Here is a 19,249-nt window from a genome sequence, read left to right as displayed (position 1 = left end):
CTTCATCTCAAGACAGTTTAACAACAGACTCTGAACTAGAGAATGTGTGCCTGCTCCTCCGCCTGCCTATCTGTTTTCTTCCTCTGCCCCTCTTGCCAGAATTTAGCTACTGCATGTTTTTGTTAGGTTTTCTCTCCAAGAGAATGTCAGAGAGTAAATCCTGAGGCTGAAGAGTGAGTTAGAAAAATGATTAGTGAATATATTTTTTCTTAAAATGTATCTATTTAGCCAGGCAGTGGTAGCGCACGCCTTTAATCCCAGCACTCAGGAGGCAGAGGCAGGTGGATTTTTGAGTTCAAGGCCAGCCTGGTTTACAGAGTGAGTTCCAGGACAACCAGGGCTACATAGAGAAACCCTGTCTCAAAAAACCAAAAACTTAAAAAAAAAAAAAAAAAAGTGTTTTTTTTTGAGGCATTTTATTTTTAAATTGTGTATATATGTGGAATCCAGAAGAGACCATCGCATCCCCTGAACTGCCTGCTGTGGGCCTGGGAACCGAACTCAGATCCCCTACAAGAGTAGTATGTACCCTTCACCAGAAACATCTCTCCAGCCCCACAATGAATATTTTTCTAAACCTCTTATCAATACAAATTCTGCGTATACATTGTGTTATTAAAAATGTGTTCTGAAGTCTTGAGTGACATTTTATTTTTTAAAATACTGCTTTCCAGAGGTAGACAGATTTTGTGAATTTGAGGCCAGCTCAGTCTACAGAACTAGTTCTAGGACAGCCAGGGCTACATAGAGAAACCCTGTTTTGAAATAATAACAAAACAAAAAAACAAAACTATTGCTTCACAAATCGATCTTGACGTAGACAAAAATGAGCTGATTGTTCCATGTAGCAAACATCAGTGAAATCCTGTCACCACTTTAACTGGGCAGGAGGAGGAGCCTGTGGATGCTCACCGGTGACGCCCTTCGTCAAGCCAGAAAGCTGCAATATAGTAAATAGTGAGGGGCAACTAGCTGAAGGAAAGCATCCTGAGACAACCAGAGCTCCTGCTGCTCACCTCTGGAGGTTGCTGCTTGTTTATATGTCAACTATTCTCTTTGTGTGTGTGTGTGTGTGTGTGTGTGTGTGTGTGTGTGTGTGTGTGTGTGTGTTTATACATGTATGTAAAAATATAGTAGCTTTGACAATTGGTACCTTTGAAACAACTCCAGAGACATACTCAGTCCTCTCCATTTCAGTCAGACAGGTGACCCACAAGAGCCAGCTCCCACATGGGATAATCATACTGTCCTCATTGTGTGCCAGGCACCTGGAGCTCAGCCACCAGCCTCACACCTTCCAGTTGGTGCGAGTGGGATGAGTTACATTTTAATTGAGAGAAGCCACTTGGGCTGCTTACAGCATTAGCTCCAATTGGGTTTCTGTTTTCCTCGTTTTCCGGCTTGTTCTTTTTCTTGTGTTTGTCTCTCTCTTTTTTACTGTTGTTGTTGTTTTGCTTTTCATCTAGAAACACAATGGAAAAGAACAGAAGAATGTAAAGTACACCAGGGCCACAGTCGCAGGCAAGGCCTCGGCTCTAGAGTGACTGTCTGCACAGCTCGGGCAATGTTTCAAGGCAGGAGCCCGGGGCCTGGCTTTTGTCACTTAGGGAAAGTTGAAAGAGCTTAAGTGAACTGTGGAATACAGTTGAGGGCCTTTTAGGAACCAAACTGATGTCCTAGAACGTTCAGCCATTGCCTAGTGACTCAGTTCTGTTACCCCAAGCTGCAGTCACTTTCTGGAAAGCATCTGTAAAAGGCACTTTTGTGGGTCACATGGAACAGATGGCACTGTGTGGCTGCTTGTGGAATAGCCACCCCCCTGCCTGGCACTCCTGTTTGGTTCCTGCTGTTTACCCATTCAGAGGTGATAATGTTGTCCCCAGATCTCTCAATGGGAATGAAGGGCCTTCATCGAAACAGCGGATCCTTGAAATCTGTGCAGCTTTCAGGCAGAAAGAAGATAGACTAGTTACTAGTCATTAATATTAATGGAAATTATTAATCATAAGTTTGCCTGGCTTCATGTTTCATTGTTGAATAAATCCTAAATTAGGCAGATTTTATCATTACACTTCATTTGATCTTGTAAAGCCAGTTCTGAACCCTTAACTCTATTACAGTTAAAACTGATTCGAGCTACCACCTCCTCCTCCTCTTCCTCCTCTTCCTCCTCCTCTTCCTCTTTCCCCTCCTCCTCTTCTTCCTATTCTTTTTCTTTTTTTTCTTTTTTTGAGTCAGGGTTTCTCTGTGTAGCTCTGGCTGTCCTGGAACTCACTTTGTAGACCAGGCTGGCCTCGAACTTAGAAATCCACCTGCCTCTGCCTCCCGAGTGCTGGGATTAAAGGCGTGTGCCACCACTGCCCAGCTGCAAGATACCTTCTTATATAATGCTTTGTTAACATGATACTGCAAGCCCTAATGACTTTATTTGCATCCCCTTGCTTAGCATGTTTTGAATTTTGTGTGTGTGGTGGTAAAATCTAGTCCCAAAGAAGCTGTTGTTCTCTTGGCTGGAGCAGGCAACTATGGAGCTCTGCAGCTGGAAGCTGGAAGTCCTCTATTCGGGCTCCCCCTCTTCCTTCCTCTGAGAAATACAGTCTTCTGGAAACGTGTTTTTCTGGGGAGCCTAAAAGCTGCAGGGCTTAATTGTGGAAGTAGCTACCGACTTTGGTCCCTTCCATGGGCTGTTCTTAAAGCACTGAGCCTTCCCTTTTATCCAACTCTTAACTTGTTAAAAAATATATTTATAAAAAGATAGGCTTTATGTTTTTACCTTCCATTTAGGCATATAATTTCCTGTGAGTTATAAATGTGTTGATAAAATTATGCTTTATGATTTTTGGAGTGATGAAATTGTTTTCTAGGTTGTCAGTTTGCATGCAGTCAGATTACCTTCTTATTCATTGGCATTACTCAGTGTGCACTTGTGCAAGTGTGCGTGCGTGCATGTGTTTGTGAGTATGTGGTTGTGTGTGCGGTTCCTGAGTTAAGCCTTTGTGGATTCAGGGAGCTGTTTTGACACAGCTTCAGCCATGGCCCCTCCCTCTGTGCAGTTTGCATTTTGATGAGATGCTAGTTTATTATTTTCGCTTCTTTTTGTTCGATTAATCTTTTTAACTTGAAACTGGAGATTTGAAAATGTGTAAACCTTGACCTGTTAAGAGTTTCTGAAGCCTGTATAAGGAGTTGAGAAGGAAGTAGATTATAACTGGAAACAGTGTGAGTCTGAGGCCTTTAGTGGGTGACTTACAGACCAAAGGCCACCCAGCTCGTAGTGATGGCAGATCAGCAGGCTTCTGGGTGAAGAACCAAGAGGACACTCCACCCCTTCCCAATTGAGGTGAAGAAGTAGAATTCTAATTTACTTTGAAAAGCAGCTGTAAAAGTCTTACATTGTCACTATTCAACAAAGGTGTGTCTGGGCCCTCCATTCTGTGCTGAGAACTTCTCCTCTGCAGACTAAAGAATACTCAGAGAAAGACAGAGATGTCTAAGCAGTCCTCTCCTGCAGCTGAGATTTCTGTAGCTGTCGCTGTCATAATTTTCCTGGATGTGGAAGAGCTAGACACTAGTGACCGAGTAGAGGGAGGGAGGGAGGACTCTGAGTGGGAATGTTTGAACTGATTAGTAATTAAGTCTTATTTTTGTTTGTTTGTTTTGAAACTGGGTCTCTCCATATAGACTAGGCTGGTCTTGAACTCAGTCTGTCTGTGCCTCCCAATGCTGGGATTAAAGACGTCAGCACACAGCTAATTTTTATATCTTTGATTAGAAGGTAGCCAAAGAAAGAGGTACTTTTTTCTTTTTCTTTTGTTTTAAGATTTATTTATTATTATATGTAAGTACACTGTAGCTGTCTTCAGACACACACCAGAAGAAGGCATCAGATCTCATTACAGATGGTTGTGAGCCACCATGTGGTTGCTGGGATTTGAACTCAGGACCTTTGGAAGAGCAGTCAGTGCTCTTAACCACTGAGCCATCTCTCCGGCCTGGTACTTTTTCCCTAACCTAAATTAAAAGAGGGAGCCAGAGAGTGGTTATGAATGGATGGATGGATGGATGGATGGATGAATGGATGGATGAGACCTGGGAAATGAACATACCAGGGCTAACCATATTGGTCTAGGGTCTATTCTCTTGGAAATCCTTCTTAACGTCAAAGTAATGCTCTCCTTTGTGACATACTTAAAGATATTTTAAATTCAAATTCTTTGAATTTGTGGTCAGGAAGGAAGGAAGAGGGCAGGCTGGCCAGCTAATTTAAAATAAGAAATAGCTGTGTAGGCTGTGACGGGGGAGGGGGAGGGGGAGGGATGGTTAGGAAGCTCTTTGAAGGTATACTGTTAGGTGCTTTTTAAAAAAGGTTCCGTGTTTGCCTTTTTAATTATGAAAAATTTCAAACATTTCAGAATGGAATTAGCCAGCTACTGTAGGTAGCCTGTACCTGTAACCCCAGTACAAGGGAGGCTGAGGCAAGAGCGTTAGAAAGCTCTATGCCAGCTTGGCTGTGGGTTCACGTGAATATAAACACAGTAAATTTGGGGCCAGCTTGGGCTGTACGAGACCTTGTCTTTTTTTTTTTTTTTTAATGGTAGAGAAAACACTTTTCCATACCTCCTGCTCAGTCATATAATTTATCATTTTCGGGTTGTTGCTGCTTTTCTGAAATATTTTAAAGTAGCTAAGGATTTTGCTTCAGCCTCCTGAGTGTTGGCGCTATGGGTGTCAGTTCCCATGTGTGCCTTGAGGGCATTTTATTTATTTATTTTATCCATTTTGTATTTTTTAAAAGATTTTTATTTATTTTATTTCTATGAGTACACTGTAGCTGTCTTCAGACACATCAGGAGAGAGCATCAGATCCCATTACAGATGGTTGTGAGCCACCATGTGGTTGATGGGAATTGAACTCAGGACCTCTGGAAGGGCAGCCAGTGCTCTTTACCACTGAGCCGTCTCTCCAGCCCCTTTTATTTCTTTAGTATTTGTATATTTAGCATTCTCTGTGTGCTTACTTGCTCTGTTAGTCCCTTACCTCTTAAATGCTTTTGAGATAGTCCTGCTTTGTCCTTTGTGTTACCCAGACAGGCCAGGAATGGAACCTGTGACCCTCCTGCCTTAGCTTCTAGAGTGCTGGGATCACAGGTGTGCCACTACTCCTGGGTTACCCCTTGCCAATTACTTTTTCTTCTTAGATTTTATTTTCATTTTATATGAATGGGTGTTTTGTCTGCATGGATGTCTGTGCCGAAGCCCTTGGCACAATCAATCGGATCCCCTGGACTAGAGTGACAGCTGGTTCTTAGCCACCGTGTGGGTCCTAGAATTCAAACCCAAGTCTTCTAGAAGAGCAGCCAGTGCTCTTAACCACTGAGACTTTCCCCAACCTCTCCTCCCTCTTGCATAATTCTTTGGGCCTATATCTACTTAATGTGTGTTTTGAGACAGGATCTCTATACCCTTTGAGCTAACTATGTAGACCAGGCTAGCTTCAAACCAAGATCTGCTGAGAATAAAGAGATAGGTTACCATTCCTGGCTTTTTTACTTAATCTTTGGATGACTCGATTTGGACAAATCCTTACCAAAGCACAGGCATCCGTGACTATTTTCTCCATTCTGTATTCCTCCTTCATTCATACCATCTCTTATGTACTGGAAGACTAGACAGTCTTTCAGGCGTGTTTTTCCTCCTTGGTCTGCCTGCAGTGGAGATAGGAAAGGGACAGCATTTCTTGTCGTGGGGAACTGCAGGAGTTTGTCCTTCTCCTTTGTTATATACCCATCCCCAAACAAAGCAAAGCAAAAGGAAATTGAAAAGAATGCTGGCCTGGAGAGGGTTGGCTCATCTCTGTGCAGCCCATCCGAGGTAGGAAGTGTTGGGGTTGAAGCTGAAGGCTGAGCCCGAAGTCTTTTACCTCCCCCCTTAAGCAGCCAGGCTGAATTTGGAATTCAAATGAAGGACTTTGTTTTTAATCTTTAAAAATATATTTACCCCTTTAATTTTAAGCATGTACATGCAGGCTTGTATGCTTATGTGCCTGTGTGTGTGCTAGTGCGTGCTCAAGCGCACATGTGCTTGAGAGCTAGCACAGATGGAGGCCAGAGTGGGAGTCAGATCCTCTGTCTCACAGGTGGCTGTGAGTTGCCCAGTGGGTGTTGGGAGCTAAACTTGGGTCCTCTGAAAGCCATACACATTCTTAACCGCTGGCTCTTCTTTCTAAGCTCAAGGACAAAGGATTCATCTTTTGGTTGATAAATTATTCTTAGTTGTCTTAAGACACGTTATGTGCTTGCTATGTGTGTGACTGCTTCTCATTGCAGTGCTGTGCAGCCCCTATACGCCGTGGGCAGAACTGGGCCTTGCCCATCCTTACAGACTTGCCCCACTGAGAACTTGCTGCTGTCCTTTTAGAGCGCATGATGATCTCATCGTGACCACTGTTTTGCCTAACAGGAAACCTGCAGATCTACAGAACTTGGCTCCTGGGACCCACCCGCCATTTATAACCTTCAACAGCGAAGTCAAGACGGATGTGAATAAGATTGAGGAATTTCTCGAAGAAGTCTTGTGCCCACCCAAGTGAGTATCTGACCATTTGGACATACTGCCCCGCTTTGAAGCTTTGACCTTCTTGTCTCCGGACACTTTTTTCCTGAGGGACTTTAAATTCTCAGGGCCTCGATTGGAATAACCAGGACACGCTTGTAAGAGTAATGCTTAGTCAGTGGCAGAATGGGCTTTCTGCTTAGCCATACTAAGAAAGACTGGGGGCTGGTGTGATGGCTCAGTGGGTAAGAGTACCCGACTGCTCTTCCAAAGGTCTAGTGTTCAAGTCCCAGCAACCACATGGTGACTCACAACCATCCGTAACGAGATCTGACGCCCTCTTCTGGTGTGTCTGAAGACAGCTACAGTGTACTTACATATAATAAATAAATAAATCTTTAATTAAAAGAAAAAAAAAAAAAAGAAAGGCTGGGATCCGGCTAATCTGGCTATGGTGAGCAAGACAGGTTTCCAGTTGGGAAGTCTGGGTGGGCCAAGGTGCTACCAGCACTGCGATTTGCTCTCGGTTAGTTCTGAAGGGAGCTTTCTGAAGCAGTTATCTGGGATTCCTTAAGTCATTCCAAACATTTAAGTCCCACATGCACTGTACTGGTAATTAAAACTGCAGATAGAAGGTTTGTATTCAGCTTTCATTTTAAAGGTTATTAATTTTCTCTTAGGTTTTTCTATCTGAATTAAAATGTATTTCTTTTACTAAAGAAGTATTTATTTGTGTGTTTTATGTATTTGAGTGTTTTGTCTACATGTGTGCCTGCACACCAGATGGCATCAGATCCCATTACAGATGGTTGTGAGCCACCATGTGGTTGTTGGGAATTGAACTCAGCACCCCTGGAAGAGCAGCTCTTGACTTGTGAGCTATCTCTTAACTTCAAAAAAGTGGTTGTTTTCAGTGTGAAGGGAATTCCAGAGATGCTGGCCTTGGGATTAGCTGTCTGCTCAGGTGGTGTGGTGTGTGTGTGTGTGCGTGCGTGTGTGCGTGGGTGCGTGGGTGCGTGTGGCGCGCAGGCACGAGCACACTACAGTTGGGAAAAGCATTCAGGTAAACTTACCATAGTGTTCATTGAGACGCCCGGTGTAATTGGTGTTGATGGGAGGAGTTTGCAGGGTTAAGACCTGAGAAATTGGAGACTAGGTGAACCTATTAAAAAGAAAGCCTGCCTGAGTTTTTAGAAGATAGTGATAGCCCTTTTCTGAATTCACAATAGCAAGCAGAAATGTAAATAAACCACTCTAATTCCAGCACTCAGAAGGCTAGGGTAGAAGGGTTGAGGTTGAAATTAGCCTGGAATATATATATATATATCAGTGTGTATGTGCGTGTGTGCGCGTGCGTGTGTGTATGTTTGTGTGTCCTTGTTTCACAACACAGAGTAGTTTTTTACTGCACAGAATACAGTTTAAGACCTTCAAATTTTGTTTCACCTTCATTTTAATTAAGGGAAATAGACCAGGTAACATCTTCCCAAATAAGTTGAAATGAGTTAGTTTAGTGTGAAATTTTACTTCACAGTCCATTTTCCAGAGCCTTCCAGCTGATTAATATTCTGCGACAGGGCTCAGGGTCTGAATGTCTCTAGCTCAGACTCTGAGGTGAAGCAAGCCCTTCCGCAGGCAGGAGGAGCAGCCAAGCCTTTTCCCAAGACTGTCCCCAAAACTGTCCACTCTCTGGAAGAAACACACTGAGTGTGTGTGATTGAAGTCCAAAGATGTGACGTGCGTGAGGGCGCACACCTCTTTCAGAATGGCGTGTCCTGCCTTCCTTAAGTTGAAAACTTGGTCACAGCACAGAGGAAGACTCAGTATGATGTCTGAGGTCCTATTTAATCTGTCTATTGCATAGCATTCTGTCCCAAATATACCCTAGCCTCTTTAGCCCAGAGGGAGTGGGAAAGCCTGGCGCTGGTTGGCAGTGAGTGGTCCACCTCCTCCTGTTTTTGTCCTCAGCCGGCTGTGGATGATCAAGATGCTTGACCAGCCCAGGCTCCTCTGCTGTCTGGTTCCCTCACACTGCTGCACAGGGTCAGGCCAGTGCCTGCATACTAAGCAGCCAGCTGTGAGAGTCCTCGGGTGCTGAGGCTAGCGCTTTATGCCGCTGCAGCTCTTTTAAAGTGTCTTCTGATCGCCTCCTTGCACCAGTGGTCGCCATGTTGGACGTGAAGATGCAATACATTCCATCCCTTGACAAGCCGCCATTTCCTTAGCACTCTGATCATTAAATGGAGGTGGGAGTGAATGCCCTTGGATTGCCAAGAATATTAATAGGCAAACCAAAACACCATGCAGAGCTTTGTTTCCTAAGGGGGAAAACATTTAAAAAGTGCCATAGAAAACAGATGGTGGCGTTTCTCAGATCAGTCACTGTCTGAAGAGGTCTGTAGTCAGCGCAGTGGTTTGCTGGTGATAGAACTTCAGCTGATGTCACCTGGAAGGATCTATAATGCAGTTTTACGTTTTCTGTTTAGGTACCTAAAGCTTTCACCAAAGCACCCAGAGTCGAACACTGCTGGAATGGACATCTTTGCCAAATTCTCTGCTTACATCAAGAACTCAAGACCAGAGGCTAATGAAGGTAAAAACAAAAACAAAACCCAACAACAATTAATTGGATTGTCCCTACAGAAAGCAAAAGGAAACAAAAACCCAGGCAACCGTCTGAACTGTTAACGAAGACAGCGAGCATCAGGGAATGTGGGAAGTTCAGGTTTCCCTCTAAGTGTCTGAGCTGTAGTCGGGAAAGCCATGAGACCCTGGAGTAAGCGGTTAAGCTATGTTCTTCTGCCTTCTGCTTCAGGGCCGGGCATCTGGTGGGCAGGTGTGTGATGGGAGGCCTTGAGTTCTCGGACACTGAGCAGTCCCCAGAAGGGAACCGCGGAGAGCTGGGTACCATCAGAGCCGTGGGTGGAGCGGCTGTGGTGGGTGCTGAAATGGATGGATTTAGCATTGAATTGATCACCAAATCTCTTGTTTATTATGGGGCGCTGGCAGCCTAAAATTAATTAGCTCCCGTCTTTTGTTGTGCCTGTGTGCTAATTACTCTTAGTGAGGAGTTTTTGGAGTGGCCTTCAGAGAATGATTAAACTCTGCAGCCTTCAGATTTCTTTACATCATAAAACTAGAGTTTTTGTTTCAGGTCACTGTTACAGCGAGGATAGTTTAGTAGTGCAGATACTGTTTGTTTGTTTGTTTGTTTGTTTGTTTGTTTTAAAGAAAAGATACTATGAGGCCAGTCCAGACTACACAAACTTTGTATATTCAAGTATATACTCCAAACCCCAAAAGTTAGAGCAGTGGCAAAAGGAGCCAAAGATCAGCGCCCTAAAAATATCTGGAGTCTGCTATGGCTGGAGGCAGGGTGGTAGCTTGGGCTCCAAAGGCTCTGGCAGCCCATGGGCCTAGCCCGAAGGAAGGGTGGGCATCAGTGCTGTTAATAGCAGAATAGACCTAAGAATGAATCGCGCACCGACTTCCTTGTTATTTCAGTCTCCAGCTATGGCTCCTTCCTAATACCTGGTTTAAGGTTATAGTGTTTCATAATTCACTGTGGGATTTCCATGTCTTTGCTCTTGGTTTCTGGAATGTTTTTCTTCAGTGATGGAGAAAGGGACTGTTTTAGTGCCCAGGCCTGGTGTATGTCTATTTTTATAATGTGTTCTGTGGCTGCCTTGGTTTAGAAGCAATTTTCTTGAGTAATTGGCCGTTTTCCTGACTAATGTTCTGTCTAAGCAAATGTTAGGTTGGAGCCCCTGCTTCCCAGAGTGTTTGGGCCGCCTGCTTGCCCGGGCCACCTTGTTCACAAAGCCGGCTTTTATACCCAGGCCTGCTAGCTGAGCAGCCTTTGTGCTCTCCTGCTCATAATGTTTTTATTTCTGCGTGCAGTGTTTGAGGGAGTGTCTGGAGAGTTGGTCGGATTTCATTTACTACATGGAGGGGAGAAGAGGAGAGTAAAATGAATTTTCCTTTGCCTTGGGGGTGAAGGCTGGGGGAGGAAAAGTGACTCACTTAAGTATAACTTTGTATTCTATTTTTTATCTGTCAAGTTGTTACTGCTTTAAGTGGCCACTTACGCCCACTGTCTTTACAGTGCTGCACAGTAAGGAGGGGGCTCAGCAAGCACGTGACGTGTTCAGCAAGGCTTTGTGTTCAGTACCTGCTGGTAAATAAAGAGTTCTAGTTGCCAAGGTACTTTTCTCACAAGGGCCTGTCACTGCTCCAAGACTTTCGAAAACACCTTTAAATCAAATTCAAGCTGAATGCTTGTCCGTGTGTGTGTGTGTGTGTGTGTGTGTGTGTGTGTGTGTGTGTGTGTTAGTTACAGTTCTCTTCCTGTCTGCTGAGCAGTTGCATGCTTTCAGTAAACCTAGGCAGTGAGGTGAGGCTGCGCCTCCCAACACTTGTAACCACAGTGCACACAAGTCTGCTGTACCAGCCTAGTAAGTGCTTATAAAATCCAATGTAGCTGAATATTTTAAAGACCCTCTGGGCTTAGGTGTCTAGATACAAATTAGCCACCTGAACATGGGTCAGGGCCAGTGCTTAGATTGAAGTACACCGTAAACCAATAGGCTTTAGTGAATAAACTAAAGGGAACTGTGAGAAAGAGACAGAGACAGAGACAGAGACAGAGGAGGAGGGAGAGGGAGAGGGGATAGGTGACAGAAGACGGATAGATCAATCAATCGATAGATCAATAAATGGATCGGTCTATCTTTTGGTAACAGGTACAAGTTGGCCGGGAGTAGGTTTATGTAACCTAAGCACTAAGAGAGAAGTGAACCAGGCGTGTGGTGCGCATCTTTAATCCCACCGCTACTGGGGCAAAGGGCGGCTAAGGTGATGCTGTGAGACCATATCTCAAAATTAAACTATCCACCCAGAGTTTCTCACGTACTAGCTGAGAGCTCTAACACTGAGCTATACCCTCGCTCAATTGTGTATGTATTTTAACAACAGGAATGTTGATAACACATTTAACACTTCTGCCTTGAATCTGCCCGTTCAAACATGTAAGTAACAGAGCAAGTTATGTTTATTGGAAAAGCTAAGGTTGACAGGGATAATTTTTAAAAGATAGGATCTTTTCGTTCTTTGAGACTGTCACACATGCACACAATGTACTTTGGTCCTGTTCACTCCTCTCCTCCCACCAACTCTACCAGATCCACCCCATCTCCCCACACTTCCAGCTTCAGGTTTTGTTTTTAGCAATCCACTGTTTACAATTTTCTGTTCACATCTTCCTGGGTGTGGGGCTGTGCACTGGAGCATGGGTGACCTACCAGTAGCCACACCTGCAGAGAAAACTGACTCAGCCAGGGATGGGGGTTCACAAGTCTCCCCATTCCCATGCAGAAATGCTTTGTGCAGGTGACCCCAGCTACCGTGAGTTTGTGAGTATAGGGTCCCGTTGTGTTCAGAAAATATTTCTCTGATCCTTCCTGACTTACAACAGGGGAATAGTTGAATGAATATAATTTCAGTATGTAATTCAATAACAGATCCAAGGTGACTGGGAGTCATTTTATATAAAACAGTGAGTGGTGTAGTGCACTTGCACGTTCATATTATTGTGCATTATAAATGCTTCCTGCCACTGATCCCAGCACTCTGGGGGCCGAGCAGGAAATGGCCGGGCATTCCAGACTAGGCTGGCTACAGAGTGATCTCCTGGGCACCCCCACATCCCTTCAAGTCATTCCATGTCCAAACAAGTCTGCCTCTGGCTTTATAAATTCTTATTTATATATTCTTCTTATTTAATAGGAATTCTATTTGCCATTTCCCAGTTGTTGGACCTTGTAGATGGCCTCTTTGACTATGCTATCGGGTATTGCCCTTGAGCTAGGTTACAGGTAGGTGTGGGAAGGTTTGCACCTTTCCTCGTCCTTTTGAGACGGTGTCTTACTGTTGGCTGCAGCTCTCCTGGATGCAGATTATAGCCCGTACCACCATCTCTAGCTACTTTATGCATTTTGCCAAAATTTCAAAGTCTGTACCAGTTTGTATTTCCACGAACTGCAGGTGTTCATTTCCATATTTTCTTAGGCCAAAAGTATTATTTTTAATTTTAATATAATTAATTTTCAGCTGTGTATACTATACTGCTTTTTTGTTTGTGTTTTGAATAGCTTCTTAGAGATAGAGATGGAGTGCTAAGCAGCCCTCCTAGCTTCTAGACAGATGACTTTCTGCTGCTCTGCTGCTGCCCCCCAGTGGTTGGTCTCGGTGTGCTGAACTTCACAACTTCGTTCCTTTCATTTTGGAACCTCCTAGTTAGTACCTGTGTCTTTTTTTCATTGGTCATACCTTATGATGATAAATTATTATTAATAATGATTAGCATAGGGGCTGGAGAGATGGCTCAGCGGTTAAGAGCACTGGTTGTTCTTTCAGAGGACATAGATTTAATCCCTAGCACTCACATCACAGCTCACAACTCTCTGTAACTCCACTCTCAGGATGTCCAGTACACACATGGTATACAGACACATATGTAGGCAGAACAACCCATACACATGGGATAAAAATAAAAGTTTAAAACCATTTAAAAATAATGGTTAACACAAACTATAACTGATTTTCCTCTCAGTTTTCACTGGTTTTTATTCAGTCTTAGGGTTCTCTTAAGATCCCAGTACTTGGAAGGCAAAGGCAGATGGATCTCTGAGTTCGAGGCCTGCCTGGTCTACAGAGGGAGTGGAGAGAGCTCCTATTGTCCGTGTTTTTTCTATGCTGTCCCTGCTCCCTCCTAAGGCTTCCTGGCCTTGTCTTTCCAGCTGCACACAACTGGCTTAGTCCAAGTTTGAGTCATGACAGTCGTAGCATTTCAGTCCACTTGGCTCTTATGGAGGCTGCTGCCAGTCCATCCTGTAACTGACTTTGTAGTCTGAACTCGTGCCTTGGGTAAGGCAGGGCTGTTCTTGGGCGCTCGTGTTAGCAGGCAGGCTGAGAGCCCTGGCTCCCAGGCTCTCTGTTTAGGTTGTGTGCACGGGTCTTGGTGCCCTTGACACATTTCTTCGTGAGCAGGATTATGCTTTCTGTCTTGGAAGACTTTCTCCTAGCTCTGAATTAGTAGACTTGCCTTTCCCCATATATCGTTGCAGTTTACCTGTTAGTGGGATTGGGCCACGGCTTGCTGGTGAGGGCCACAAACCATGCAGACGGTTTTGTTGGTTGGCAGGATAGACCTCTCTCCTTCAGTTCTGTCCTCGCTGGAAGGAGCATGCAGGCAAGCTCCCGTTCTCCCGGGGAGTAGGAGTGAAATCGGCGCCGTTACTGGGGCACGGCCTGCCCAGACTGGGCTTCCTCTCTCACGGCGCTCTCTCTCTCTCTCTCATGTGTTTCAGCGCTGGAGAGGGGGCTCTTGAAAACGCTGCAGAAACTGGATGAGTACCTCAACTCTCCCCTCCCCGACGAAATCGACGAGAACAGCATGGAGGACATCAAATTTTCCACACGTCGGTTTCTGGACGGCGATGAGATGACATTAGCAGACTGTAACCTGCTGCCCAAGCTCCACATTGTCAAGGTAGGCCCACCGGGAGCACGGTGCCGCCGGGAGCGGTGCTCCCTCACCAGAGCCGTTCTCTACCCCAGCCAGAGTCAGCTCAGTAAGTGGATCCTAGAGCTAACTAAGTAGAAAATCATGTTTATAAGTCAGCTGTATTGGGTACCTTAATCGTAGCGCTCAGGAGTCGGGTAGAGGCAGGAAGACCAAGATTTCCCTCTCAAGGAATCTCAAGCCAGACTGAGCTACATGAAACCCTGACCCAGGGAGAAAAAAATATGAGACCTGAGCAAGAAATTTTTTTCTTCTCCTGTGGCTGAATTAATAGGGATATAATAGATAAATATAATAATAATATATTATATTATATATTACATTTTATATTATATCATATTATATACTATATTATATATAATATAATAATAATAATTATAATAGTAGACAATAGATAATTGTGAACTGGGCTGACACTGTCTAATTCTGTGTGGTGACCTTTCAAGGCCACAATGTTAATTCTGTGACAAACCAAGCTTAATGCAATACTAATGGGCATTTGTTGCATGTAAAGATCTGAGACAAGAAAAGATGGTTTTAGAAGCTGGTGTGTTGGGGTGGAGAGATGGCTCAGTGGTTAAGAGCACTGACTGCTCTTCCAGAGGTCTTGAGTTCAATTCCCAGCAACCACATGGTGGCTCACAACCATCTGTATTGGGATCTGATGCCCTCTTCTGGTGTGTCTGAAGACAGATACAGTGTACTCATACATAAAATAAATCTTTTTAAAAAAGAAGAAGCTGGCATGCATTTGGGAGGTGGAGGCAGATGAAGTTCTATTGAAAAGCAGCCCAAACTAAAAAAGGAAGAAAACAAACTTAAAATAGTCTGTTTTTAGACAAATACTTACCCAGTGATTAGACTCAGCCATCTCCCTGTGCCCAAAGCTGGCTTCCAGAGCCGCTGTTGTTTCCCAGTACCTGGAGTAGTGTGCCGTCCTAGTCTACACTCAATGTAGCTCGCTCTCTGTGTGAGTGTGTTCACCTTGGTAACCTGGGAGCCCAGAAATGGGTGCCTTTACGCCCTCGGGGTTACAGGCAGTTGTGAGCTGCCCAACATGGGTGCTGGGAACCAAACGCCAGTCCTGGAAGAGCTGGCCCATAGAATATGTTAATAAAGGTTTCCAGAATTAATAGTCTCTCCAGTCAGACATGCCTCATGTGGGGACCTGGAAGATAGGTGTAACTCTGGATCTATATTGCATTTCAGGTGGTGGCCAAAAAATACCGCAACTTTGATATTCCTAAAGGAATGACAGGCATCTGGAGGTACCTGACAAACGCCTACAGCAGGGACGAGTTCACCAACACCTGTCCCAGCGACAAGGAGGTGGAAATCGCGTACAGCGATGTCGCCAAGAGACTTACCAAGTAGACAGCACTTTCGAGAGAGATGCCTTCCGATCCCCCGAGAATCCGCTTTCCTAACAGACTGCTCCGCCTCCTAAAGTAGAAGTGTATTTTGCATGAACACACAGTTACTCAAGACTAGGAGTAAGGCTAGACAGAGTAGGCCTCTCCAGTACACACTCCTGAGCAGTATTATTCTAAACTCCTCTACCCAGCCCACCTACCCTACCCTGCCCTGCCCATCTGCTGCCCTCCAGTTTGGAGGCACTTCGCCACAAGCGTGTCACCCAAGAGGCAGTTTGCTGTCACTCTGGAGCCCCGACCATCACGTCCCTTCACTGTGTAGATGGCAGAACTTGAGGTGCTATGTTCCACCATTAGAAAAGTCGCCTGCGACATCAGTGGACCCCATGTTGCTGTGTGCATGGTATAGGAACATTTATGTACTGGGGGAGTTGTAATATTGTGTAAGGAGTCTGGAAGGATTACTACTGTGTCAGACGTGCTGTTTCAGAGTAGTCTGTTCTGGAGTGTCTGAGTGAGAAGGCCACTTCTGTAGAGACACTGGTTTCTAGGTAGACATTTAATTTTGACTAAAATGTGTCATTTGTATAAATTGTAACATCCGATAGATACTACATAGAAAATGAAGGACTGAGGGGTTAGGAAGGCATTTTCAAAATGACAAGAGAAGGTTGGGTGGGGTCTCTGTCTATCTTGCCTGCTGTGAGGGTATCACCCAGGCCCACTTATCCATCTACAGCGAGTAGTATGGCGGCCTTCCTTGTAACAGGCTTTTTCTTTTCTCTCTTCGTGGTGCTTGGGATGGAACCCAGGGCTTTGTTTAGGCCTGACAAGGCTCTGCCCCTGAGCTGTGCCAAGCCCACCTCCCTCTGTGTACAAAGCTCCTTTCTTGGGTGACCAACATCTTCCTGTCTTTGAGCAACCAAGGCCAGCATGCGAGCCACCCAGAAGTTAATTAAACCAGGTTCATCGGGAGTTTGCTGAAATGTTAAGCATACTCTGTTCTAGAGAGGGAGTGAAGAAGGGGCCATCTTAAACTCCCGTGAGGCCCAGGCCTCGTGCTCCTGCCCCACCTCCATGTGCATCAGACTGGGTGAGAGGTCCTTCACTTGTCTTGGGATAAATTGTAGTTGTCTTAGTGAGTGTGTATTTCCACAGTTTTGCCTCATGTCAGTCCCCACGCGGAAGGATAGCCTTCTGTGTTCTTCTTGCCTTTGTTTTGAGACAGGATGTTACTCTGAAACCCTGGTTGGCCTGGAACCTGATAGGTGACCAAGCCAGCCTCAAACTCGTGGCAGCCCTCTTGCATTTGCCTCCTGAATTGGAGCTAGGATTCAGCCTGCACCACCACGGCTGGCTTGTTTTCTCATCTCTAAAAACAAAGTCTAAGCTAAAAGTTGTTTGCAGTCTAACAAAGGGGAATGAGCTTTGTAAAACCAGAGGCCCCTCCCGCCCAGACAAAATGGCCTTTCTCAGTAGTACTCCAGAGCCTGCTGTGACTTTGTGTACTGTGCTACATTTTTTTTTAGTGATCTTTTTAAAAACATGTTCAAGAAATGCTCTTTCTTAAAGTCGTCTCACTCCACAGTTCGCTGCTTTAAAGTGGCCATGCTTTCCCCTACGCTGTGCTGACACTTAAAATAAATGCCAGCTTTATGGAACCATTCTGACTCATGGCAGCTCCCTTTGAAAACTTACCAATACTTCACCTAGCACGGGGGTCAGGGAGAGCTTGACAGTGGTCCCCGTGGCTCAGGGAGATGCCGTGGCCACAGCTTTCACCCCATTGCTAATCAGGGTGTGAGCACCCTTTATATGCAAACTGGGTGGTGGTCTGTCTGGTTCCAGTGGGAGGTACCATCTCTTCTCCTTTGAGAAATGCCCCTGCAGTGTCTCCGTGGGTGGGGTGGGGTTGAGCTTTGACGATTCCAGAGAAGAGGTCTCTGTTCTTCTGTGAGGGGCCAAGCGAGGGCTCCTGGGTCAGAGCTGTACTCACAGCAGAGGGTGTGCAGACAGGCCTTAGTGGGTGTGAGGTGCCCACGATTGGGTGTTTATTCTCTTTGGCTTCCTAAATTGCCTCTTGGTTGCTCTTGCCGTCTCTGGATATCCAAGGAAAGTCTGTCTAGGTTTTGGCAAGGGTAGAATTGTTTTCCTTTATAGAGAGACACAGTTTTGTCAAGGAAGTGAAAACGGATTCGAGATTGGCAGATGGACAGAAGCTTTAAAAAGGAAGAGCCCACAGCAAGCACTCTGACCCTGAGCCGAGATCATGGCTTACAGTCTTGAAATGTGAACTGTGATGTCTCCATGCGGCTGATGCAGGCCATGGGCCGACATCTACAGAGTGGCTCCTCCCTCGCTCTTGCTTAGCCTCCGATCTGTATAAGCCCTCCACCTTGGAGCCGGGATTTTGAGTGGAGTCTGCCTATTTTCCAGTGGATACTAAGAAACTATTAAACAGTGGGAAGCCTGGCTGTTTTAAGTACCGTCGCTTCCTTTTTGATATAGATACAGACTTTGAATACAATGCAGTTTCCTCAGTAACATTAGCTTTCGTAGCAGTTTATACCATAAGATGTTCTGACTGGTTTGTACACTAGGTGGGTCAGCTAGTAGAATTTAGGCATTTATACTTTTCCTGAGTTATACTCCCAGAACCTCCTCAGAGTTGCATGTAGATAGCATTTATTTCTGCATATTTAAAAAAAAAAAAACCCATTTAGGAAATATCTACAAAGAAGAAATGAAAAATAGTAATTATTTTTTCATGAAGATTTTGGTCCACACCTCATTGAGTTGTAATGGATTCTCCAGTTTCTTGAGTTGGCAATAATCAACATTTGGTTTGGAGAGCGAGCATGAGAGAGCGTTTGTTAGTGAAACTCACAGACTTCTAAAAGTTCATTGCTACAGTTATCAAAGTGGGGGAAACTAAAATTACCTTATCAAGGAAAAAATATTAAGTCACAAGCCATATACATTTAGCTCCCAAGCCATAATGCCGAACAGCTTTGGAGTATCGTACAGAAAGCTCATTACAAAATGCTTGCGTTTTCTTTTCTCTGGAACATCAACACCAGTGTATTGCTGGCAGCTATTGTATTAAAAAAATAAATATATTTTCACTATCAAAGGATTCTTTTTTTTTTTTTTCTCCTTCATGGACATAACTTGGTATAAAGCTGTTCTGAGACCACTTTTCTGATTCGGTTCAGTACATTTACGAGGAAGGAAGATGGAATGTTTACTAAGTCATAGTTGGTACAGGGAATAATTTAGTGGAAGCCAATACTTATAGCAAAATAGAACAGATTTTAAAGTAGTCATCTTTATGTGTGTGCACACACGTGTGCTCATGCATGTGGGTGTCTGCAGAGAGCAGAAGCAGACATTAGCTTCCTGGAGCTGGACTGGCAGGCTGCCTGGTGTGGTCCTGGACAGGAGCGCTATACAGTTTTAACTGCCCAGCTTGCTCGCTACCAGTAACATCCAGAAAATGCAAGACGAGACCATTCTGTGGGAACCTTGGACAATAAGGAGTTGTCCTCTCACAGCTGACATGGTCTGCTTGTCACAGCTGCTGTTACAGTCATCCCAGCAGCATGGGGAGGCTGGAAGGCGTAGGAATGGGCAGAAGTGAGAAATGGGTGGTGTTTGCAGACATATATGTGCAATCCAAAATAATGTGCAAATTCTTAACAATTCAGCTGAATTTCTACATATACAGCATTAGATACCAAAA

The 19,249-nt window shown here is 44.7% G+C and overlaps 1 protein-coding gene across 1 annotated transcript in view; it reads left to right on the top strand.

The window, feature by feature from the left end:
• Clic4 (chloride intracellular channel 4 (mitochondrial)) overlaps positions 1–18,640 on the top strand; it is a 58,792-nt gene extending 40,152 nt beyond the window's left edge. Inside the window, exons 3-6 of the mRNA NM_013885.2 lie at positions 6,460–6,585; positions 9,039–9,145; positions 13,920–14,101; positions 15,344–18,640. Coding sequence (NP_038913.1) covers positions 6,460–6,585; positions 9,039–9,145; positions 13,920–14,101; positions 15,344–15,508 — 580 coding nt within the window. The 3' untranslated portion in view covers positions 15,509–18,640. The remainder of the gene's footprint in view (positions 1–6,459; positions 6,586–9,038; positions 9,146–13,919; positions 14,102–15,343) is intronic.
• The last annotated feature ends 609 nt before the right edge of the window (positions 18,641–19,249 follow it).

Source organism: Mus musculus, chromosome 4 (genome assembly GCF_000001635.26).
Source record: "Mus musculus strain C57BL/6J chromosome 4, GRCm38.p6 C57BL/6J".
NCBI lineage: Eukaryota > Metazoa > Chordata > Mammalia > Rodentia > Muridae > Mus > Mus musculus.
The sequence above is the reverse complement of the archived record's forward strand: the minus strand, read 5'-3'. Positions and strand labels throughout refer to the sequence as shown.